Source organism: Tetrao urogallus, assembly GCF_951394365.1.
Source record: "Tetrao urogallus genome assembly, chromosome: 8".
NCBI classification, from domain to species: domain Eukaryota; kingdom Metazoa; phylum Chordata; class Aves; order Galliformes; family Phasianidae; genus Tetrao; species Tetrao urogallus.
The window spans coordinates 29,349,586-29,376,112 of NC_136821.1; the positions used below are offsets into that span (position 1 = coordinate 29,349,586).

Here is a 26,527-nt window from a genome sequence, read left to right on the forward strand (position 1 = left end):
AAAACAATACTCAACATACATCTCCTGCATTGCAACACAGAACAGGAAGACTAACATCACCTGCTGATCATTTTTTTTTCTTTTTAAAATCAGAACAGAAACTGCTGGTGACTTTTATCAGATACCACAGCCTTATTCTAGCCAAGGAAATGAATTGCATGAGATAGAGCTACAAATCTGATATAAAAATCTGTGGTAAAGAACTCTGTCATTGTGTGGTCCACCAAGGTACGTGTCCACCAATAATGTGCACTAACTGGTTTATCTGAAAGCTCTGAGGAAATACACATCGTTGAGCAGTTTTGCCTTTAGAGAAGAACTCTCCATGTCTCATCTGATGGCTACAAGCAATACTCACTAAAAACACATCTTAACTTACCCGCTGATCACCACCTTCTCGGCGAGGATCGAGCTTTTTCGCAAAGTGTCTCAAATTATCATAATTATGGAAATTGCACAGAGAAACCAGATCCTGCAAATATTGAAACAACAAATTATTCTCCATGTACAACTGTCAAATGCATATGATACTCTAATACTAGCACTTGTGCTTTACACAGGACTATCCACAGCTCTCAAGAGACAAAGCCAGGACTGCCTAGCCTACCTCAACAACTTCATCTGATGTAGAAGATATTTTTGTATGCCAGATTATTTTCCAAAAGCTGCTTACGTTAGTTTTAAAGATTGGAACACAATCAAAACAATTACATTTCATCAAAATCTTTTCTCTTTTATTGCAATGATATGAGTTGCACTTTTAATGTTTTAAAAGATGTTTCTGAGTGTAAAGGAAGAGAAGCTTCCAGATGAAGTTCTACACCTTCTAATGCAGCATAAAGGAGACTAATGCCTTTGTTAAGTCACAAAGCATTCTACTGCCAAGTATGTCCACAATCTATTTCCCCATATTTCTGGCATTGTAGTTTCTAGACATTCCCAAAATTTATGTGCTATTTATGATAAAATGCAAACATCTTGTCTCAGTTTTTCACCCTTGGATCAAATGAAATCTGTTACTCAAGAAAGAATTAAAATAAAAGAAACACTATATTAGTGGACTGTCAGCTATGCTAACTGAAGCTCAGTTAGCACCAGCTACAAGACTATGCTAAAGGTAATTTTGCTTACATGACAGAAGTGAATTCCTTTAACACTGTTGCCCATCTTGTCCAAAGGAGGTGACCAGCACATTAAGCCCATGACATTAGGAACAACCAGAAGGATCCCACCAGCAACTCCAGATTTCGCAGGAAGGCCCACCTATGAAACAATTAGAGAATTACCTCTGCAAACATTCGTCACCCCTGTAACACGTGCAATTTATTTTACCAAAGATTATTATTTTACCAAAGATTACACAGCACTTATAAAAGTGTGATCTATAAAACACTGACAAAGCATGATTATTTCTCTTTATAGATGGACTACAACCTCGACCTCAGTTCATGGCAATCTGCAATATGTATTTAAAGTTATTAGCTCCCAGTAACACACAAGTCAGTAACACAATGCAAAAGATAACCCAAAGTTGCTGCTGTAACCAAGCTGTTATGACTCAGCAGTAACAAACGTCTGTCATGAGCAGTTCACAGCACGAGTAGTACAGAACTATATAAATATTTAACTGAAAATGTAAAAAACAAAAAACAAAAAAAAAAAAAAAAACACACAACTGAAAACCTGCACATTAGTTCATTAAACAACCTACTTATTTATTATCTGAACAAAGTTACTGTTTTGTTTCAATAGTAACTAACATGTCACATATCCCCAACAGCTCAGTAAGCAATAACTTCTTAGGTCACACAAAACATCACACTCAATTTTACATCCATGCAATGAGGAAAATTGAAAACACTCAAACCACTGAACATACAAGTAAGTTGCAGTACGTACTTCAATACTCACACAACAGGGTTTGTTTTCTAGCCGTACATTACAGTACACGTGCTGTGCACAACATCACTATTTCAACATATGAGAACAACTCATCAAACATCCTGAGTCAGAGAAAGCAACTGCTCACAAAAGCTTCCTGCTATCTTCTATTTCCCTTGCCTCAGGTCTTATTCAGTTCTGCTGCTTCCAGTGATTGCTGCATCAGTCACCTATTTCTCTCACCAATAGCCTTTTTTAGTTTGTTTCAGGTTGAAAAGGATTCCCAAATGCAAAACTGCTGGGAACACCACTGTACAATGAGGTATGGAGTACAAGTAGTGCCATGGATTCTGAAGATTTCACATAAGTTACGTTGGATTCCTAAACAATTCATGTAACTCCTCCCCACCCACAGCAAAAGCAAACCAGATGACCGTGGAAAACAATAGCACAGTCTATCAATCTTCCCAGTCAGCTCTAACAAGTATCTGAAAATTACTTACATGGAAGGCAAACTGCCCTGAGAAGTCATACATGCCACAGGAATGCATTAAGCTCAAGGTATTCCGGACCGCTTCAGGACTCAGCACTCTTTCACCAGTGATTGGGCAAAAGCCACCGTTAGCCAGAGTTGCCGCCATCACACTTGCTGACTCACAGGTTACTTCTATTGAGCAAAGCTTATGGAAAAGAAAGTCATATTATACAAACTGGTACCTCTAGCACAGTCAGCACAGCCCACTACATCTCCACAGAAATAAGATTTCATAAAATAACCTGCAGCATAACATTTGTTACAGATAACACTAGTGGCATGAAATAGCATCATCTGAATCTTACTACTGTCAAGATACAAAGATCCCAGCAACAGCTTTTGTTTTATACTAATATACTATAACAGCTCTTTTTTTATACTAATCTTTGAGTTATTATTAATTGTGAGTTAGTGTTTCAGTTTGATTCCTTCCCCCAACCCCCCTTAGGTTGCCTTGAGAGGAACCAGCCTGGAAAATAACCTCAGTATTCTGTATTTGCTTAATTGGCAAAGCCATTAAGGAGCCATTTTTCAAATTGAGGTGCAGTGCTTTGTTGGTTGTTTTTTTTTTTTTTTTTTTTTTTTTTTTTTTTAAGCCTTACAAGACCACCCACATCCACTAAAAGTACATTTCAAAGCTGCGCACACTAGCACATACAAGTCTTAATGCTAGCATTTCCTGCACAGCCTTAGTTTTACCTTTGTCTCATATATGCTTTATGATGTATCTAGAGATAATGACCACATGATAGTCTCACCCAGGATCCCTGCTTCAGTACAGACTATACATACTTTGGTGACACATCAGGAAATGTGATATGATGCCATCACCTGATGCTGCCTCATGTCTGCAGAAACCAAAAGATAAGCTGGTTTCAACCTGAAGCTGAAATGCTACTCTGAAAAATAAACAAACTAGTGCTTGTACTTTTGCCAAACAGTCATTACATGATACTTCATGAAGTTACCTAAGCCAAGTTTGCACGAGTAGTTACTACCTGGAATTCTTATTTTCCGGCTGCCAAACTCAATACATCCTAGTCCAACCAACTGGAGTTGCAAATCAAGAGAACGTCTGAGACGCATCTAAAATGGCAACTGGGTTTTAAACATACGAAGTATTACAGAACATCACCTACGTTGAAGAAAGTGCTTCAAGGTTCTCAGCTTAAGTGCCTACATTTTGTACCTTGGTTGAGCAAAATTAGAGTAATCCTTCCCCACTTTACAGAGGTAACGTGAAAGTAAGTTCATTACTGGTTCCCAATTGAACAAGTAAGGAAGGAGGGAAAAAAAAAAAATACCTTCTAAGTAGAATCTGAGAGCAGAAAAAGCAGCTTTGTGCAATGAAAACAAAACACTGACTTGCCACTCGGAGTGGCACTCGTGTACGTGCCTCCAGTTTTCTGAGTTTGGAGTAAAAAGGACATTTTAACAGGGATAAGAAAGAAACAGTGGGAACCATGAAGGTGAGGACAACAAGGCCAAGCTGTAGCTACATCAGAAAACTTAGTTTTGGCCTTTCTTAACTTGTGAAAAGCTTAGTGCTCAGAAGCATACCAGCACTTGAGGCAGTGGGATAGGAAGCATTTTGCAAGGATGGTTAACAGTAAATTGAAATAAGTTGTCTGCTTTGTTCTATGATAACACAGGTTCAGAGCAGACTTTCAGTTTTCATCTAGTTTTCAACTTAAGAAGTCAACTGAGTTGAATTTACATACACACTGTAAAGCTCCATTCACTTTCAAGACTAGATGTGCAACCCCAAACAAAAAAAAAAAAAGGCTCTGACAAAATTTGCACTTAAAAACACTAGTTTGCACAGGTAAGAGCAAGTATCATGAATTTAAATTAGACTTCCTGAGAACTAACTCTGGATTTTTTTTACATATCCCAGACAGACTGGATCAGTAACACAACTTGAACTGCCTCTTGAGAACTGCATGCACAAGATCTGACTGAATTCTGAATTATGCATATTCTCATGTTAGGAAACTCTTTCTTTAGGAAATACCTCCCACTTGCCAAGTTCTCATTTTGCGACAGTTGCAAACAGTTACTAAGGTGAGGCAAGCAGCATGAGGGAAGGAAGAACGCATTTGAAAAGATACTTTGTCTTACATGCATCAAATTCAACAATAAAGGAAAAGATACTCAAGTCATTTCATTTATAACACTATGGCTGAGCTTACAGTATGGCATGCAGATACAATTTTAGTTACGCATGAGTTCAACATTCTCTACAGTATCATAAAGTATAGCAAATTCATTCAAGTAACACAACGTTTCAAGCTTCTGAACTGCTAGCGCTTCATAGACTGCTACTAGTATGCATTAGCAATAAAGCAATAATAAACACTTACATACATCACTTAAACAAAAGCAAATCTGGATATATCAAATGTATACAGTTCACTTCCAAACAGTTTAACAGACACTGGCAACTTTAATTACAAGACATTAAAACCTCCCCCATCTATGACAGAATAAGTTTCTATTGTTTAGTACAGTAATTCCAACCCCATTCTGAGTCTCAATTTCAGAGTTAATTACCTGAAAATAAAAGTCCAGTATAGCAACCATATCTGTGCCTTCTGGAAAGCACTGAGGAAGGGAAAAAGAAGTCTTTAAGTACAATTAAGCAGCTTTAAGTTTTTCAACAACAAAATGCATCCAATCTTACAAAGTCATCTGTACAACACGGATTAAGCATTTAAGATGTGATAATTTATCCTGTAATACAGAAATGAGGTTACAGGTATTGTTAAAACGACATAAGTATTCACACCCTACACAAGGCTGGGCTTTTTGAGTGACAGTATGAAATACATGTACAGTATTACAATAATTTACATGATCGTGAACACAAAATGAAACAAGTTTTAAAAGTTCATAGACTATGAAAAGCATTCTTCAAAATACAACATAAGAGACCAACCTTTTTCTCTTTCAAGTAATAGCCAATTGCAAAGTTTCTATCTCCACTCTCTCTTTCAGACTGGAACCTTGAAACCAAGCAACAAGAAATCAGAAATGCATGATGTAACCCATTAAAACCACAGGTAAAAAATACACTGCTTCTGAACACAAGCATTCTACTAACAGACCAGAAACTGCCCTAAAACTCATCCCAGTGCACTCTGTTCAAGTGTAGTTAAGGTCAAACTTCAGCATCTGAACATACACATTACTGGTTACCTATACATACACAGTTTTATTTAAGACAAGTACAAGATGATTCTTTTAAAAGCATTTCTAAAAAGGCAGTAATAGACTGTGACCTCAGAGAATAAGCTGCAGCAAAAGCTTCATTCACTGACAGCTGGGACCAAACCAGACAAGGAATGAATGCCAGAAAGGTAAGATGTGCACTTGCAGCTCTCAGAGCCATGGCACCACAGCACTACGACAGAATAATTTCTCAAGGAGAAAATGATTGCTTCCATATCACACCAGTCACAGCAACACAGAAACATGCACAACTTTATTTCTTGCTAATTTTAAGCCCAAGCTATTTCCTGTAAATATTAAATGATGCCTTTCAACATAAATAACTAAACTTTGTCGTGCATTCAACATGCCAACTATCAGTTGAGGTATTAAGCATATAAAAAATACTTACGTAGCATTACTGAATCCAACATATTCATTACCAGCCATTTTATTCATGAATTGCATAACCTGTTAAAGACAGAGAGGAAGGGGAAAAAAAAAAAGAGGCAAGCTAACATTTTCAGATGGAAGAATTACAACTGTTCAACGCTCAACCCAGCCTTACCCTAAGCCTGTCTCTTGCATCGTACATTTGCAAACACAGCCCAAATCATTACATGTTTTATTCAGCCAAATACAGATCAAGGAGAGTTTGAAAGGACTTAAAATAGCAATGTTAACTGCAGGTGGAAATTTGAAGTGGCTACCACCCATTTTAGTCAGAATAAATGAAGTGTCATAATTCACTTACGTAGTCAAATTTTTCTGCATTATTTGCTCCTTGCTGCAAGAAAAGAAAAAATAATTTACAAAGAATGTTAACATGGGAAAGAAGTTAGTTCACTTAACATTAGGATATTTATTGCATAAAACTAAGGTATGAGGCTAATTAAGAATACGGTACTACAGTCATTTCATATACTAACAACAAACTAAGGTGTTAGATAAGTACATCTTTAATTATCACTTAAACAAAAAATTAATTAAAAAGCCATCTAAGAGTTATCCAACACCTGCACGTTGGAATGAATTTAAGCTGAAGGAGGTATGCTTTATTTTAAGTGTTCTCTACTCAACTTTACGTGTTTAACACAATAATAGTTAAAGCAAGAAATACAAAACTAACTGCAGGCAGGATAATTATAATGAAAACGTTAACTTTATATAGATTAGTAAATACAGGTAATCTTACATTGTCAGCAGAGCTGAGCATAGCAAAATGCAGGCTACATAGGCTAAAATATTTTCCATTGCTAGTGCCCATACTACAGATTTAGACTGAAGACTTAAAATAAAGTGTTACCCTTACTGTGAAAATAACTGCATTTAATCAAATGTATCTGATTTAATAGCTGATTAACGTCCTACCTATTAAAAAATTAAACAGAAAAATAAAATTTCACATCATACTGCAGTACATCATCAAGTACATCATTTTGCTAGCAACGTAAAGAAAAGTCTAAAATGTATGAGGATGCTAGTGAACATTCATTCGTAGGGTCAGGGGACACTTCATTTGGTTTTTTGTGTCGGTTTTTTTCCGCCCCTTTGGGAAGGGGGCATGGGGACACAGGTGTGAAAGGTTGCACTCGGGGCTTTTTTCTCTTTTATAGGAGTAAGCTCAATTTTAATAGCTGCCAGTAGAGGATGTATTACTTCTTTACTCTCTGACAAACAACTTGTAACAAATTCCTCCAGCTAGACATTGAAACAGGGCTGGGAGATTTAAGAACAGTGCATGGTCTGCTGGGGGACAGGAGGGGCTGAGCAGGAATCTGTTAAAGTAGCAGCTTTTTAGGAAGTTTAAAAAACAGTGGCATCACGTACACAAGTGGAAACAATACATCTGGAGAAGATGCTCTCATCTTCAATACTGAGATTATTTATATTTTATTTAGATAAAATACTCTGTTTAGGAAGCTCTTTGAGATACTACTTGCACAGTGTTCAGTATGGGGATGGGGGAAAAGGGGAAAAAACTGAAACTAGACATGAACCAGTATTTTACTTAATGAAAATGCATAAAGCCAGCCTCATTTCCCACTCTGGCTATAGTTTAAGGTGCTGCAGGTAGTCTCTGCAGCCCATGCACCAGCTCAGCTACAAGATGTGCAGTCACACACGTACAGTCACTAGCTGAAAGTAACACCACACTGCTTTGTCAGAATTACACACCCATGGTTACCTTATGCTCAGCCTTACATTTACAGTCAATTTCTTGCTAATTTGTAATAAAAAAAATATAAATGACATTTCATCAAAATGTTCCTGTATAATACACCAGAACACAAGCCTTAAAAATTTAACTCCAAATCTGTTCAATGAAAAATAATTAAAAGAAGAAATTACCAACTTCATTGAACTGTTGCAGTTGTCAAAATATTCCATAGATCCTAATGCTGTAAAATATGTAACAACATTTAAACCACAAAAACCTTTTCAAACCTTTCAAATGCACAATGAACATCTTTTCTGGGAAAGTGGGTCAGCATTAGTTATGGGATGCTGCATTGATAATTGTATGGTTAGACATAATAAATCAAAACATTATCTTTTGTTAAAAAAAGAAAGAGGGAGAAAGGGATCATGCTTTCTGCAAAAATAGAAATACATCATAATTCACTTTTTTTTTTTCCCAGCTGAAAAAAGAATCCCTTGCCCTTCAACAAAAACCTGGCTTTTCCAGCAGCTTATACAGTTTGTGGGCAAAAGACCCAACGCAAACTTCTGCATTAACTTGTAAAAAAGGTTCCTTTGTAGCGGTTGCATCTACTCCACGTTTTAGGAATAAAACCTTCTGCACACTACATCAAGATGATGCATTTTCAGTCCTTGATGCTCCACAAACGTCCATAGGTACCTTACATCAAACGAGAGCATTGTTACTGAAGTTACACCACTCGTGGCACCTAAGATATTTGCCTAAGTATCCATAGGACCAAGACCTCAGAACGAGTTTAACGTAACATAACCAAAACAGAAAACTTTGCTTCCTTACGCCTGATGACAATAAAACCAAGCTAGCAATTCCCTGCTTCAGCAGCTTACAGGTGCGTGCCTCCCTCCTTCCTGAAAGCTAAAGAGACACAAACACAATGCATGTTCTGAGATGAAAATCTAAGTGCAGACTAAATCCTAGCAGCGTGCTGAGCAATGTTTCCATAGTCACTGAAACAAAGAAAGAAACCATCTGTTCTTGTGTAAATGCTTCTCATTTTTCTGAGGCTGGGAGCACTGAGACAAAACTTTTTCGCTGTTGTTGTTGTTCAGATGCAATTCACCTGCCTAGGACATAGAAGGAAACATTCCATGCACTAAGTCCACAAACACTGCATTTACTGGAACATATGTTCATATACACACTGACTGTACACATGCTTGTGTGTATATACATATGAAAACAACATTTCTAAATGAATACAAAATAAAATAAAAAAAATGTTAAGATTGAAGCAGTTTGATAGACAGAAAAAATCCAACTTGGAAAAGACAGCTCAATACAATTCTGTAAACACTCAGAACTACAGCAAAGCTACAGCTGTCCATCATCAGGTTTTTTGTTTTGGGTTTGCCTTTTTGGACTGTCTAAGGTTTCTAGTGATCTTCCCTGTGTTCAAACAAGGTACTTCATATTTCTACTGGAAAACTACAAAGCAATCGAGCACAACTAAGTAAGTTGCAAGCCTGCATGTACATAGGAAAGGAGAGACACGGATACTTCCCAGAGTTTGCAACTAGAGAAATCTGGCAATATTTATTAGGAAAGTAGTTAATATTAGCCACTTCTCATCGATCAACATTAAACGCTTTGAAAATTAGACCACATAAGCTCTTACCATGCGTCTCTTGTTAAAATACTATTTTCACTTTGAATCCAAGCCAAACTAATAAAGAGTGTCTGGATTATGAGACTTAAGGTAGAAGATGATTATCAAATATACGTCAGGAATTTTTTTAAACCATCATAACTTACAACTATATTCTGTAGCAAACATCCAGGAAAAAGCTCCTAGCACTAGGTTAGAGAGCAAGAAAACAATTTTTACATTTGTACATTTTAGGTAAGCTTAGTATTTGTATTCCAGCTTTCTTTACTTACATGCTTTTTTATTTGTTAACCTGAGCACGTTCTGTGAGAGCTGGTATCTTGGCTGCTTAGTGTACCATTTTCAGCTCTGAAATACTTGAGAGCACACTGTCACAGACAGCATCCAACCCACAAAGAGCAAGACTACTATCATTTCAAATACACGTAAAAACATCCTGGCGTCCTTCAAGAATTAAATACTTTCATAGGTAACCACTGAGTGTTACATGCCCTTTCAAACACCACTCCAAAACAGGAAGCCACAGACTACTGCACATTCTATGTTAATTAACACATAATACATACGAGTTGGAATAAAAAGCAAGCACAAAATGGCATGTATGTATGCTCTACTCAAAATTAGTTATGACAAGAAAGTGAAAAATTCAGGAAGAGAGGAACCTTCCCCAAATCGAAGTCAAGTATCTTGGAATGAAGATCACAATGCCAACACAGGTTTTAAAGCTGTCTGGGGTTATTTTTACACATCAGTCTATCACGAAGGGCAAACAGAACAGGTAGAAGACAGCAGGTAAAGCTAAATTTCTACTATATATTTTAAATAAAGCCAGTAAGAAATGTGCCTTTCTTCTCCTCTCCTCAAGAATCGTATAGGCTTTTTAAGGACAACAAACAGACCTGGGAACAGCTAGGCAGGTTTTCACAATGCTGATAGACACAGATACTTGGAAGTCTACCAGCGTATTTATAATGCTCTGAAGTATACGGGATTCACTACACTTTATTCTATTATTTATATTCTCTTTAGGGTCATGAAAAAATGAGCATTTTCACCCTCACCTACGCCAAACTTTGTGAAAGGACTATGAGTACTGCTGTGCACCCTACGCTGGGCTTACACCGCAAGGCTTTGTAGCAGAGGGGCCCCAGGGATGGATTCTGAGCAGAGCCCAAGAGCTGCCTCGTGTCAGATCAGAGCCAGGGACCTCGGCCAGGCAGAGCCAAGTCAGCGAGGAGCACCGGTCAAGCCTCTGGGAGAGTAGATGTAAGGAAGGGAAAAAACTGCTGTGCAGCAGCAGACAGGGGGAAAGAGGCGAGACACGAGAGATGCAGCCCTGCAGGCACCGAGGTCAGCGGGGAAGGAGGGCAGGAGGTGCTCCAGGCATGCAGCAGCAGCTTCTTGCAACCCAAGAGACCCACAGAGGAGCAGGCTGTCCCTTTGCAGCCCACAGGCACCACGCAGAGCTGATCTCTGCCCACAGAGAGCCCCTGGATGAGCAGCCCTAGGCTGGAGCCCAAAACATTGGTCACCTAGAAAAGCTTTCACCTACAGACAGGACCCTGACACATAATGACAAAAACGACTTCAGACCAGTCCCTGGTTCCTCTGACAACTCCTTCCACAAGCATCCACAGCCCCTGCACTCCTCACCTACCGGCACCCCAAAGCAACTGCTCCAGGCAGCCATGCTTCTGACACAACCGTGGATCTCTCTGCAGCTGGCACGCTCTGAGAATCAAGTGTAACATTTCAGAAAAACAAGAGAAGAAAGCATTTCCATCTACCTATGCTAGGGACAAAGACTGTGATTTACACAAAGCTGGGTGCTTCAGGAGCACCACACCTATACTAGATCTGGCCAGCAGCTGAATCTTCACTTCAACTATTTCCTTGGAGACCTGGAAGAATTTATTTTATTCTACCACCATTTTTCCACATTAGATGGTATAACTGCCACCCCTGTTTTTTTCAATGCTATTATTTCAGAATTGTTCTAACTACATAACCTCAGCTAGTAATAAAGACAAACGGCCATACAATTACAAACAAGCACAAAGGCCCTCAGGGCTTTTTATGATCTTCATTATAAAAGACTACAGTATGTCCTTTTGCTAAAAGATTTCCATTCCAAATACACGCTTTAAATTGCTGAAACAGCCTGTATTTGCAACGCAAATATCGTTAGGGCAGAGCCACAAGTTAAGGCAATAAAACCTGAACACATTCCAAGCATGTCAGGAGAATCATGTAAGCTGGTAAGAGTAGGTCATACAGGAAGGCAAACAAATGCACAACTTGGCATGCCCGTATGTTTTTGTTGTTATTTACTATTACAGGTATCGAGTACCAGCATGACCGCTTTGGTCTGTGCTCTGTTCCAAAGTGTGCAGTCAGAGCTGGACTTGTGACCACAAGAACTGTTTCTTCCCCCCATAAAACATTAACACAGTACATACTCTGACAAAAAAAAATAAAGGTATATGGCTGTGAGCGTCATGTCTTATCCACAAGTGATTTGTGTCAGATTTTAAGGGCAGTAATGGACACAACCACACATGCTAATCTCTGCTGGCTGAGCACCACGTAATGGATGCAAAATTTCATAAATCAGAAAAAGGTAATTTAGCACATCTCTCTCAAAGGAGGTAAAAGCATTCTTAATGCTGAAATACAGCACCAATCTCTCCTGAACTAACAATATGCTATCACTACCTCAACCTGTCACATGTGACACATTCGCTCCTGTTTAATAGCCTTCTCCTTATCTTGGACTCCACTTGCCATAGACAGCCACCAACATATTTAAGTAGCACCTGAAATCAAACAACATGAACGCAGGGAAACTGAGGGCAGAACAAAGGTTAATGAAGCCACCTTGCCCAGAAAAATCTAAGTTAGATTAAGTCAAATACAAACTGGAATTACTTAAGTCACTGAACAGTTTAGGAAGAATGTTGCTAAGAGGTTGTAAAGAAGTTATTTCACAAGAAAACATAGCCTGTATGTAAGTTCTTGACCCTCTAACTTCTTCCAGAATACCATGTTTAGTTTGGTTAGTTAGTCAGATGATAAATGGTATCTTTGTGAAAACAGTACATGAAAATCTACATTTTAATCACAGCGAAAACAAATAATGAAGTGATAATTGTGATGTGTCCATTAGACGTGCAGTTACCACATGCAAAAACATCAGTGCAGTGCAATACTCTTAGTAAGAACATTACAGAAAAGAACACCAAAAAAAATCCACCCTGCAAAACAATCCCCCAACCTTTCAACAAATACCACAATTACATGCAATAAACAAATCCACTTTGTCTATTTAAAAGTAAACCATTTATCAAGAACTATGTGCCCTCTGCAAGAGGCACATGCCTGTGTTTTGCCTTATGACCAACAGGGCATGTTCTAGGTAGGTCTAACATCTTGACATTTGACAAGTGTGTTAAGTCATTTTAAAATTCACTGTTATTCAAGTGAATTTCAATGCTCAGTCAACCTTTAAAAATATTAAACGTGAATAAATTTACCTGTCATATTTAAGGCCATTTTCTTTCACCTACAGCTATTAAAGATAAATGTCTTTAAGCAGGAGTTCTTACACCTTCTTTAAATATAAAATAACAAAAAAAAAATCATGATCTAAGAAATTGTAAAATCAACAATTTGGAAACAGGAGGTAAGAAACACACTGTAGCTAACAAAGAATGAAACATATGGAAGACAAAGGCTTTTTTAGACCTCTGAAGTAACAGCATTAAGTTTTCTACTTCAAATCTCCAGGGCACTGACATGATCCTCAGCCCTCTAAGCGGGTATCTTGAGTTCTAAAGAACCAAGAACCAGTTTTTTTTGTATCAGTGCCTACCAAAAAAAAAAAAAAAAAAAAGGCAGAAAATGCAAGTATCTGGCAAACATTAGCATTACATGAAATTCATGTCATTTACAATAGATACAGCTATTCTAACGCAAAAAATATATAATACTGCTTTTCCAAAGTTGCAAGATTATGGACTGAAATCATTATACAGCTGACAGTTTACTCTGCAAATACAGGCGGCTGTTCCCAAGCACATTTAAGAAAGTACATTAAGCATCCCAAAAGAAACTACATACCATAAGTTAAATCTAATTCTATTACACAGTATGTTAATAGTAGATACATTTCATATTAAAATTAATGTAACTGCATCACTCTAGAATCCCCAGGATCTTCCTTTCCTTCTGCACAGCAGGAAATACTCTAAGTTTACGTTGCACAAGCATTAGTCATTTGCAAACATATCCGAGTACTACAGAGTATGTTCACGGGGACATGCCGGTAACATCTGAAGTGTTATACAGTTAAAGAAGTAAACAAAACTTAAAATTCTACCATTAAAGTCTTCCAGCTGCACTGTAACTACTTTTAAAAACTGTTTGAAGCTGCCTTTGTTTGGAAGTGTTTTATTTCCAAAACATGCCAGCTTGTATACCTGCTAACAAGCAAACTGCCATCAAATACTGTGCACAAACAATGAAAACATGCAAGGATACTTTCCTACCCTCTATTAAAATTCTCTGAGAGAAACTAAAAATGATTTTTTTACCTTGATTAAAGACGTGACCACAATTGCTCCAGCGTTCACCATAGGGTTATGAGGCTTGTCTGTGAAATAAAGTTTTCAATTACATATATAACTGAAGACAGATCGGTCAAACAAAGCCAGTCAAAGGTTGAAGTGAAAAATGATCAATAAAAGATTTGGAACTATAACAATGGAATACAAACTTCAACTAGAAATATTGTAATCTCAATTTTTTTTTTTTAAGCTAAATATTTTACAGCTTATAACAAACTGCCCAATGCTACTTAACAATCCAGTAAACACATCGGTTTGGCAAGGTTCCTTGTGTTTAAAATACTCAACCTCCTCCAGTGATCCAATATTTGATTCATGTGGCATCAACAAGAAGAACCAACACCCTTAAGGGACTTGCAAACTTTCTCTGAGTCTCAGTGATTTTAAAAGCTCAAGAGGTAATTTAAAGAAATAAAACACCTCTCCAATTCTTCCATTTCCTCACTTCTGCACATAAACACAGCAACCTGAGTCTTCAGAAACCAGAGGTTTCTATGGCCTTCTTCTGAAATACAACTAATTCTTTCCCCATCCTCACTGAGATTTAACATTTCAGAATTGACTTACACCTGCCACAGCTTAAGTTCCTTATTATAACCCAACTTCTCCATATTATCAATACTTTGGCATCCCCATTGGAAGAAACACCATCAAAAATTTAAGTAAAAAAACTTTCCTGATTAGCTGTCTACTTTTCAAGTAGTCTATAGGAGTTCTCATTCACCATCATCTATCTCCTAGTTCTCATTCTTTTTTTCCTTTTAAACATTTTGGCTTTTAAAACAGGATGTTGCTTTTTGAGGGTTACACTGCCTAAAAAACAATTCTGTGACAGTTTTGAATTCTTCCTTTTATCTGTTGCTACTTTAACTCCAAACTTGTGGGAAGAAAAAAAGGAACATTTGAAAACATCAACTGTTTACTCTTTTAATATGTAATACATGCAGTAAAATAAACTTGAGAGATTTTACCATTTCAATAGCTTTCCAAACTCGGCCTCCTTAGGGACCAAAACCTCTGTGCCCTTTTTTAAGCTGCCAGAAGATGAATGACTCGCAGCATCTCATACTGGTGGTCAGAAGGGACCTCACCTCATGGAGCCTCCCACTCAGAGCAAGGCTACTGCTGAGGTTAGACCACGTCACCCATGGCTTTGCCTAGCTGTCTCAAAATCCTCCCAGTGCTGCAAACCCACATCCCTCCCTAAGTATCCTCCTCCTCCCAGGAGCCAAGTTTACCTACCACCCCACCCACATTCCCTCAAGCTATGGATTATGTGGGACTGGTGACCTTCATTGCTTTGTTAGCCCCTACCAAAAGTTACAGTCATTTTCCTATAGCAGCAGCAACTCATTAACCTCCCAGGAGAAGCCACCTGTAAGGAACTGCACGCTGTATGACCACAAGGAACCAAGGCAGAGAATGCAATCACAACAGTTTGTGAAGAGGTCAACAGACTCATCTGTTTATCTTCAAAAGAGGTATCAAGCTCTGAAAAGCTAACTGGCACAGACGGCTAACCACACACTAATCAAATAAAGGCAACCATTTACTTCAACTGAAAAAAAAAAATAACCATTGTTAGGCAGTGTCCCTGCAAGTCTCTTGTCTCCTCATACCATCTCATTATACCTCACAGTAAATTCATCTTCCTACCCTTAATGAAAAGCACCACTTTTAACAGCCACTCCATTCCAGCTGGGATGCCCTGACTAAGCACAGCACTGCATCATTTCTCTTGTGCCTAAGCAACCTGCCTAGCAGCCTGAAGAGCAAACACACTGCTCTGCTACAGAGTTCTGTCTGTACTGTGGGACAGGGATGCTTGTCTACTACATCTTTTAATGTAGGGAACTTAAGGAATTTAACAGGTACATCGAAGCTCAAAAGAAAACATGACTTATCTAGTCATCTTAATTGTGTCCCCTGGACATCGCTATTAATCAGTGAAAAACAAATGTGTTCCTTATAACTCAAAATCTGCCAGACCACCAGTAAGACTGCTCTAGCAACGTGCCACACAGTTATGCCTTATGCAAACCAGACCTTTCCTTTGAGCTTGTAAACTCAAATTACACTGCTTTTCCATCACCAGTTCTTCTGACACTTTGTCCACCTCCGGCATTAAGCGTTCCCAGCACGACTCCGGTTTGCAGCCTTTGAGCACAGGAAGCAGAAGCTGCCACTCGTGCACAAAAGCAACATTTTAACACACAGGACAGGTGTGCTGTGACTAGTTCCTTGTGACAAAGGCATCAGAACATGCTTGTGCTATGCAAGACCTACAGAAATCCACCTTTAGATGACAAAATTCCTCAGCAGCACAAGCCATTTCCTGACAGACCCCCACACGAGCACAATACATTTATTACTGCACCAGATTCTACCAAAATACTGGACTACATTCTACTAAGAAACTGTATCACTGGACTAACACTTCAAAAGACCACTATGGAAAGGTCACATATATGAACAGATGACACTGACTGCACATAGATACAGTCTTGTCAGATACACTTCAGTGTGAACTCACCAGCAGGAAGTACACTGCAAACTGACTCAATCACCATAGGAAGTTAATACTCCTGGTGATGTGTATTTCAAACATATTTTACTACATGAAATTCCCAAGCTACTTGAAGCAACTTTTAATTAGCGTGAAAACTGCTTTAATCATGTGGAAATCTGAACTGCGTGGTGAACTGTTTCCTTGATTAAAAATAGTTTTGAAATTGAATACTCACATGGCTGCATCAGATTCCAAATTTACATCGCACAGCACAGACCTTACCCGAAATATGAATGATGCTTATCAACACTTTTTGTTCTGTTAGCTTTTTCCACTGTTTAAAACTACCCGAAATCTTTCCAGTAGTAGTAAATTAAGAAATACAAGAACTTATATATAGTAGGTAGGTAAAAAAAAACAAAACAAAACAAAAAAAAACAACTTCAGATGCGTGTCTAAAAAGTTCTCAAATAGTTGCAGATCACCTCATAAAATCCTCATTACAGACATAAAAACTGACTGTAACAATTTGGAAGCCAATGGACTAAATGTACACATGGTGTGTTTGCAAACCTGATCAAAGGGTTATGCTAAAGCTGCTAGACATGCTGCATGTCCAAGCTTCACATGATTTTGTTTTTAATACATATACCCCCTTTGCAGCTATACCCCCTTTTCCCCTCTTCCTCTTTTACTTGCAGAAATGCAACTTCTCTCCCTCTCCCTGTAACTGACCTGTACTGTCTGCTTTAAGGACTATATAGAACCAACGTGAGTGTGACCAGCCCTTCAGCTAACACATTTCTCAGGTCAGCTCTACCACCCATACAACAACACACTTAATAAAAGTTCATAAAAGTTTGCATCACGTGCATTAGTCTTCTCTCTTAATTTCATGCAACTCTGGTGCAACTTCTAACGACCCCAATCCCCATTACAAGATTGTCTTAAGCACTCTTCAAAGTAATAGTAATGTAAGACTATAGTTTAATCACTCTGTATGTCTAAATAGAATTATGCATTATAGTTTGTGAATGTCTGTATCAGTATTTGTAACACAAACAAAATTCAACACAGTCCTTGACAAAAATATTTCAGTCTTATTAATTAAATATTAATCAGATTGCCATGGCAACAGAAACATTGTTCTTTTACTGGGAGAGAAAGATCTGCTGGAAGCATCTGTGTTTCAGAGATAACATCCAGCACTTCCTCTAAGGCTACATGAGTCATCTTTTTCAGATTTTCACCATAATGTCATTCAAAATAGCACTTCTGATGCTTGTTTTTCAATGCCATTCAAAAAGAATGAATCTAGCTACCGTGCAAGACATTCTTGTTAAAACATTCCTGTCACAAACAAACAAACAAAAAAAGCACAGTTTGAATCACTAGCCAAATTTAATTTGGAATCATCCATGGGAAGGCACATTGTTTTACTTCTGTAAACTAACCAGCTCCAGCCTTTGGCATCAGCACCTGCTTCTGACAGCACTGAGAGGCCAGGTGGTATACAGACTGCTTTTACATTTGTATGACAACAGTTAGACTTTAGAAGATAGAGTAAAATACAATTACTGGGGAAAAAAAGGATAGCTTGTTCTGTAATTGTGTTATTAAATATTAAGCAACTCTTACCATCTTCATTCAGGAACAATTTGTTGAATCTTAATCCACTAGGCTCTTTACCAACATATCTGTGCACATACTCTGTGCCAAGATCATTGACAGCAATAGCATATTTCAAAGGCTTTACACAGGACTGAAGACAAAAAGGAACTTTGGTATCTCCAATAGAATGCCTGCGAAAAACACAGATGAAGATGCTTAAGTTCTCCTGTTCTCCAGCTGTATTAACTGCTTCATTCAGTTCTCAGCATACTGGGACTAGTCACAGGAAAAATACAGTTATTTAAACTAGATTTACACACCAGAGGAGTGCCCTGTCTGTAGCAGAAAGGTTGGAACTCTAAAAGGTCCTTCCCAGTTCAACCCATTTTATGATTTTAAACAACAGAACAAAGAGGCTTTATGTTTTTAACAATCACCTCCATACAATAAACAAGACAAAACTGGTCATTATTACAGATACAATAAAGTGAAAGTTAATTAAGAAGTGGGTTTGCACCAGAAGTCTAGCATCAAATTTATTCTACTGAGTACAATCTACCTGGATGTAGCCCTTTACACATTGTGATGGATATGGAAGCAAAAATGAGAGCCAATTCTGTTTTGGAACTATCAGTAGTTCTATTCTCTCTGATAGCGCTGTACGTATTTTACTGAAGTCATGAAATAACATCTTCCAGAAAGTTTATTTGCAACACCTACTCCAGGCTCAAGAGAATGAGTCACAAAAGCAGCATATGGCCCATTGAGAACAACAGGTTCCAAGCTATCACATGTCTGACGACAAAATCAGAACTGTTTTGGGGGGTTTTTTTTGCAGAAAATCTGAGAAAAGTCCAAAGAAATTTACAGAAGCTTTCTGGCATTATGAAAACTAGCATTAAACAATATTAAACATTACAAAAGCTAGTATTCCAAAAACTCTCTTTAGTGCATGCTGTAATATCCATAACGATGCAAATGCTAAGTCAATATATTTAAGAATATTCTTCACTTTTGAAACTTTTATTACAGTTCAGCCATTTAAGCAAGAAGCTAAAATGGTGGTAGAAGTTTCACTTAGATTAATGCATTTAAGAGGCACATCAAAAACCTTGCACAGCACTTGTTGAAGATTACAGACCTTGCAATATACAGTAAAAAAAAAAAAAAAGATAATAACAGATGATATTAAAATATCCCCCAGTGCACTGCCACCATGAGGCAGCCAGATGACCTCAAGAGTGCTCCATTTAGCTGGGACAAACTACACACCTAAGAATCCTGATACTCAGCTTAGTATGCCTGCATCAAACACGTCATCAGGTCACAAAGGTTGACACAGCAATTTACCTCACCTCTCAGCTAGAAGATGTGAGAAACTGCTTTACATTTGGCTCCGTTTTCCGCTGCACTGAGTCATTGTTCAATAAAAAAAATCACTGTAGCTATATTAAGAGCTATACACACCCTAATAGGAGACAGTTTGGTAAATCTGAAGCAACAACAAAAAAAAAAAATCAGATTGAAGTTCAGTCCAGTTCCCACATATTCACTTCCTTCGTAAAGAATATTCACCCAGCGACGTACAGTGGCCATAAAAATAAGAGTAGAGTAACAAAGTAACAACATTAAAATGCAAAAAAGTAACATCTAAATCAAAGCATGGATGCTATTAGACAAAAGATCATCAGCCTTCAAAGATTAATACTACATAAACATCACCTCTACCTCGTTCTCTGATGATCACTGACATTACCCTCAGCTTTATTTATTTGTTGCCAGCTCCTAATAGCAATATAACCCACCTCTACGGCGTAATTACAAATACTCTTAAAGCAACTCTTTACAAAAACAAAAATTAAGTTCGCTTCAGCAGAAATTTGAAACAAAGAAGAATAAGGTCCAAGTAGATTTTACCTCTTAAACAACTCCTACAATGCTCTTTCTTTATTAAAACATGGGATACCAGGAAGTGCTGCATCTATCAAACAGTTCAACTTCCTGAAACAGCAAAATTTCCAAGATAAAAATATACCTCTGCCCATCCACTGTGCAAAGTGACACACCCCACAAGTCAGGGCTGAACTTGGCCAGCTGTGGAATATAGTCAGCAACCTATCATAACAAAAAACAAAAAGAGAGATGTTACATCATCCAAAATATTTAACTGTATGTTAGTGTATGTCTATGGTAATAACTGCACGTGGTGAGGATGTGAGAGGTACAACTGTATTATCCCAAATCATCACAAAGCAAACCTAAGAACTCTTATAAGTTGTTATACTGATGAGACCATTATCAAACGGAGTATTTTTTCCGATGGAAATACATACTTCAACAAAAGGGGATTATAAACACAGGAGGGGTAGATAGTGATAGGGCAAGGGGAATGATTCAAAGCTGAAGGAGGGAAGGTTTAGATTGGATGTCACGGGGAAGTTCTTCAGAGAGATGGTGAGGTGCTGGAACAGGCTGCTCTGAGAGGCTGTGGATGCCCCATCCCTGGAGGTGTTCAAGGCCAGGTTGGATGGGGCCCTGGGCAGCCTGGTCTGGTACCAGATTCAGAGCTTGGTGGCCTTGACAGTGGCAGGAGGTTGGAACTTGATGATCCTTGAGGTCCCTTCCAGCCCAAGCCATTCTATGATTCAGCATGTTCTAAGACCAACCCGTGTCCAATTTTATGGCATATTTAGGATTTTCAAATAACAAAACTCTAACAAAGTTTGGAGTTTTCAATTAACCACTGAAAACAAGGACTTGTAAAAACTTGAATTACTAACCACAGTACAGTTAGCACTTAAAAGCTGTGCTACTTCACACAACTGACAGGCTGTAGGCTAGAAAAACAGTTACAGACAGCCTTAGTAGCAAGTAATACAGTAGCTTTATAACTTGGGTAAAATTAAGAACGACCAACACTATTTTGTGTCTTCAGCCCAACAACTTTAAAAGACTGTCAGAGGTTTGGAGCTGCATTTTTATCTTAGTTTACAAGCTGCAAACAAATTGAATTTTTGCAACTACTTGCATCAAATTATCAGTTTCACATTCTGCTAAAAACGTGAAGAAAAGCCCCCTATTTGAAAAGGAACAAACAAATTTGGTCAATATCAAGAGTTCTAGAGAAGCTTCAAGTTGAACTTATACGCAACGTTACCTTTCCTCCGGATTGTTTTTTAGCACTTTCATAAAGCTCATCAATGTGTGAAGTAAATGACATAAAATCTGGGATGACAAACTTCCTCCTGAAAGCTTGAGTAAGCAATACAATGTTACTTTGTACACACCTGCAATAAGTCAAAGGAAAATAAATATTAGTAGTTGGACAAAAAGATGACTTGCTTAAGCAGCGTGCAATTGCTTCTTAAGGACTGCCAGTCCCATTAAACTTTTTTTTGTGCCTAAAATAATAGGTCTTCATTAGAAGGAATTCTTCATCCCTATTTTAAAAAGTTATTTATAATTGTTTTAATACATTCACTTCTATGCCACTCTAGTTTAAACTCTTATTTCAACTGTGGGGTTGTACAGCAAAGTACCATCAATTTCCCTTCGAGTAGGGCCTAAGCCACCCAGTCCTTCGGACCAACACAAGTGAGAGTTGCCTTACTTCTCCTTCAAAGGAGTGCTAACGAGCAAGGAAGCTGCCAACACACCAAACTGAACTGAGCTGAAAAACACGTGGGCTGTCAGAACAGAAGAACTGATTAAGTCCCTGCTAACATCTAAAACAAACAAAAAATTAACACCGAAAAGGACTCAAAGCCTCTCACTTCAGACTACCACCATTTTTGATTTCTTTTCACCTAGAACACAATCACCTCATCACCCACGCTCTCCAAACATCAGCCCATCGGGGACATTTACAACCAACCGGGTAAAATGGAAAGGACTTGATACAGGAGGAACGGCAGAAGTGGAGGTTGAGAACACAAGGTGAGACAAGCCGTGCTAAGTGCTGTATCTGTGGGTGGGGTGAATGGCAGCAGAGGATGAGAACTGGGAGCTGTTATCACACCGTTAAAGCACAGCCGATAAAGGGGATTAACAGCCCCATCCTAGTGCAAGAAAGAGAAAGGCAGGCTTAACACCAAATTAACACATCTGTAACGTTCCTACTGCACTTTCTGGTAGTGTTCATAAAAGCAGAAGCAGGCTGTTATTTCAGACAGATGAGAACTCAAGAACATACAGGGCTCTACTAGGAAGGAGAACTTCATTCTTCCAATTAGGAGTAACTCATAACAATTAAAGATTACATCACTTCGAACACTACTTCAGTAATCCTATGGTTAGAAGTCAACACCAGGTCAGAATAAAGTTGCATGCAGATGACTGGGCAGATAGAATATCCTCCCTTTGCACCCCCTTCCCTTTTTAGAAGCTTCACTTTCACTCTGAACTCCCTTGTACTTTAAATGCCTTATTGCAAATTCAACTGACAACCATCCCAAATGCTGGTCTGCCCTTCCCTCCAACAGAGGAAGAGAAACAGCAGAGAAGTTTCTTGTATACAAGTGGGCAATCTGAGAATTGCTCCGCCTGTAATAAACTGTTAACCTACAATGAAACAGCAGTTTCAGCTGGTTTTGTTGTGATTTGTCATGCTCGTCCCCTCCCTTTTCACACAGCCTGCCAAAACCCTGCCCATTTTTGTTCCCAGCAGTCTTCCTGCAGGTGGTTCAACCCTTTCTCAAAAGCAATTAAGAGCAATTATGGCAGCCACGTGTGCAGAAGGAAAAATATACACACACATTAAGTTTAACTTTCAGATGCATTTCAGCACACGATCTGCATCATACAGACACCATCAAATACTCTAGTTAGAAAAAAAAAAATATGAAGTTAATCTAAATCTATTAAAATAGGCCAAGAAGTCAGAGCATGAGCAACATGACAGTAGGAAGGCAGCATGCGCTGAAACACTCCTCTCATACCACATAACACTGCAGAAAGGGCATTTTTATACTCTCCAATTTACATCTTAAATAATTCGATTGCTTTAAACTAGGCACTGACTGCCGAAATGGCCATGCTGGTTAAGGACTTCACTGCATTTCTGTAACTGCCAAGATCAGCATCTCCTTAATCCAGGCAAATTGTATGAATTGAGGCACTAAATACAGGGGTTTGGTTCATCTAGCCAAGTACTGCAAATGACTACTGCATGGACAAAACAGCATAGTTCTCAGTGAGCTGCAGTTATGCAGCACTGATAGTTTCAATCAATAGGGGACATTCATCTTGCCAGCCTCTAATATTCCACAGCTGACGTCTCCCCAGTGGAGCCTGTAGATGGCTTATGTTCCATGTTACCCTTCAGAGAAGAATGGCTCAGAAGTAATGGAGCAGCATGAAAACTTCAAGAACAAAGTAGACTTTATTACATACTGCATGTATGAATAGTGTTTAAGGTAGCAGTGCTACCTTCCCATCTCAAATCTCTGTTTTCCCAAACTTTTTAATATCAGCCTAACAATGCAGTTGGGTTGCAATACTACCACATTGCTGTTCACGTGAGCAAGAGGTCAAAATAAAGCTAGCTAGAAAAAACACAAGTATGGTTAGCAAGGACTCTATTTGAATAACCTGCAATTTTGTCTATTACTGTCACGTGATGCATCTGCACATGCTTTATCAGGGATGTGCAATTCAGAGGAACGCACTAGCATTGCACTTTAACAAGCCATTTTCACTCAAGGGTAAACCAGGGATTAAGTTCAATCAACTCCCATCAGAAAGATGGATGAGCAAAGAGAATAGAAATTCACAGATGACTCTCTCGTGAATATTTTAGTGACAAGTAAGAAATCATCACATCTGTTTTCCAAAACAGGTTTGTAACTGACTTGCCTACTTCATCCCTACAAAGGGCGAAACTGTCAAGCTTACAACACATCTCACCTCAACCCAGTGCCCTTCAGCTCCCTGCCTTCTCCACAGTGCTCTAACAGAAGACTGGCATTCAAGTCCTACGACCTGCATCATTTGGAAGCCATGGCTCGAGTTTTAACTTCTCTTAAAAAATATATATAGGCCCGTAGCATGAAATTATGTTCATTTTATTTCTTTTATCATGAAGCTTGTTGTGTTTAACCCTTCTCTTTAAAATTCTGGCTCCCAGTGCTGATTATTGCTTTCCTAAGCAAAGTAGATACCTGCTAAAACAAGATACTCTGAACTCATGGATTTAGAGGAATCGCTAGGCTAGCTATACAGCAGAATGGGATCTGGGCAAATCTTTTCGATTCAAAAAGTGCAGTATGAACACTATGTGAAGCTCCAGTTCCAACTAGGAAGATAATGTCTGTGAAGTGTACAATATATTTTGACATTTCAGAAACAAATAAGTGCAACTTCAGAAAAAAAAAAAAGAGTTATTTATAGTAATATAGCAAAAGTCCTCTACAGTTTCTATCAATAGCTTTTTATTTCCTCAAACAAATAGGAAGAAAGCATCTATTAATACCTGGGTTAAGTATGTCTGATATTAAAGTTTTCGCCAGGATTTGCTGCCCAGATTCAGAGAGCAGCACAGCTGTTCCACAGGAAAAGATAAGCCTGTTTGAGATCTAGTAACAGATGCTTAGAACAGAACAGACCCAGATTGCTGCTTCCCACCAGCAGATCAGAGGAGATTTGGCCAGCAAGACCACTATTCCAGGTCAACAGAACAGGACACGAAGTACCTTGTGACAAAGAGTACATCTAAAAAGCCAGTTAATAGGAAAAAGAATGAAGTTTAAACTCATAACAGTTACTCAATAGCTACCTTCTCACTCAAGTTGGCACCCTTTCCAAAACAACTCCATTATGACTTTCCCCTTTTTGCCATACACACAGACCAACGTATCACTAGCTAATTTGTTCAGCAGCTAAAGTTTTATCTATACACTTTAAGTAGTACCATAGTTTTAAGAGTACCAAAAAACATAAAGCAAACCATCAGCTAACTGGAATGCTGCACCATTTTCAGCATGCAGACTTTTCTCACCAGTGTATCAAGCAACAGAGAAAGAATGTTATGTTACATTAATGCAACACCTGCTTCAAGAAAATTAACAAGCCTTCTGGCTGGAACTGGGGTATCCAGTCTTCATTTCCAGAACCTCTGGAGACAGAAGACAAAAAACTGGAACTGTTCTAACTGTAACATGGAAATTTCCTCCAATTTTTTTGTCTAAGACGAATAACACCAAAAAGCCAGAAGATTTCAAAATAAGGCAATTTAAGTCTAATTCCAATCTAGTAAAACCAGTAAGAAGGTGTTAAATCTTTTGTTACAACGATAGATAGTGCAGTTCATTTGGACTGGGCTTAATTGATTTAGTCAAGTTTATGCTATCAGCACTCCCCATAGTTTCTCCTCGATGCATGCGTGTATGAGAAGCACTAGTTCTTCTCAATTATCTGTGTGTGTGTGTGTGTGTGTGTGTGTGTGTGTGTGTGTATACCCACATATTTGTATTGATACATATACATACACACACCAAACTACTGGAAGAAGGAGTCCAGTACACCATTAACAAAAAAAAAAAAAGCTTGTACAGAACAGAAATATATCATCTTGAAAGAAGATCTTAATGAAAGAAGGAACTTTCAGATATAGCATCATTTACCCTGCAAATGGAAGAAAAATGGTCTCACAAATAGACTACAAACTTCTCTTCAAGATTTAAGAGCACCTAGTTACAATCTTTTGGCGCTCAAAAGCCATTAACAGTTGAGTGAAGGAGCGTGCCTGGAAGGAACGGAAGACAAGCTGAACAGTGCTTATATTGTTCAGCTAAACACACAGACTTCTCTTAAACTATCACTAAAATAAGGCACATAAATCTTTCCCAAATCAAATCAAAGCAGTGTCTACGGTTCTCATCTCTGCATAGCAGTAGTTCAGCTTTGCTATTTTTCATATACTCATTTAGAATTACCTATGTACGTGCTCTGATCTCAGTACCAAAATGCTCTGAACTACACAGAAGCAGCTCCCTGGACTTCAGATTAAAAGCAGAAAGAAAGAAGACTTATGCACTTATTGAAAATAACCCACATGGCATCCATTTACTTGATATGTGAGTAAGAGCTGCAGGATGCGGTCAGGTACACATGCAGGTAATGCTGATACATTAAGCACTGATGAGTATTACAATATCTGCCTGCTGCATGAAGCCACAGAAGTTTTTACAAAAATACTAACAGTAGGAGTGTGTGCTTGGACCCTTTCCTACTACACCACTATGTACCGTCGGTCTCCCCAAGACAGATGTCAGTAACACACACAGAACATTCATTCAGAGCTGTACAGTAACACTGACAACAAAGCTTA

The 26,527-nt window shown here is 38.3% G+C and overlaps 1 protein-coding gene across 2 annotated transcripts in view; it reads right to left on the reverse strand.

The window, feature by feature from the left end:
* GLS (glutaminase) overlaps positions 1 to 26,527 on the reverse strand; it is a gene marked incomplete at both ends in the record, with an annotated part of 48,998 nt that overhangs the window by 15,341 nt on the left and 7,130 nt on the right. For both annotated transcript variants that reach the window (XM_079539003.1, XM_079539002.1), the window contains 11 exons: positions 380 to 472; positions 1,132 to 1,263; positions 2,385 to 2,561; positions 4,970 to 5,020; positions 5,355 to 5,421; positions 6,039 to 6,097; positions 6,381 to 6,413; positions 14,049 to 14,107; positions 18,229 to 18,392; positions 20,237 to 20,316; positions 21,359 to 21,488. In XM_079539003.1, coding sequence (XP_079395129.1) covers positions 380 to 472; positions 1,132 to 1,263; positions 2,385 to 2,561; positions 4,970 to 5,020; positions 5,355 to 5,421; positions 6,039 to 6,097; positions 6,381 to 6,413; positions 14,049 to 14,107; positions 18,229 to 18,392; positions 20,237 to 20,316; positions 21,359 to 21,488 — 1,045 coding nt within the window. The remainder of the gene's footprint in view (positions 1 to 379; positions 473 to 1,131; positions 1,264 to 2,384; positions 2,562 to 4,969; positions 5,021 to 5,354; positions 5,422 to 6,038; positions 6,098 to 6,380; positions 6,414 to 14,048; positions 14,108 to 18,228; positions 18,393 to 20,236; positions 20,317 to 21,358; positions 21,489 to 26,527) is intronic.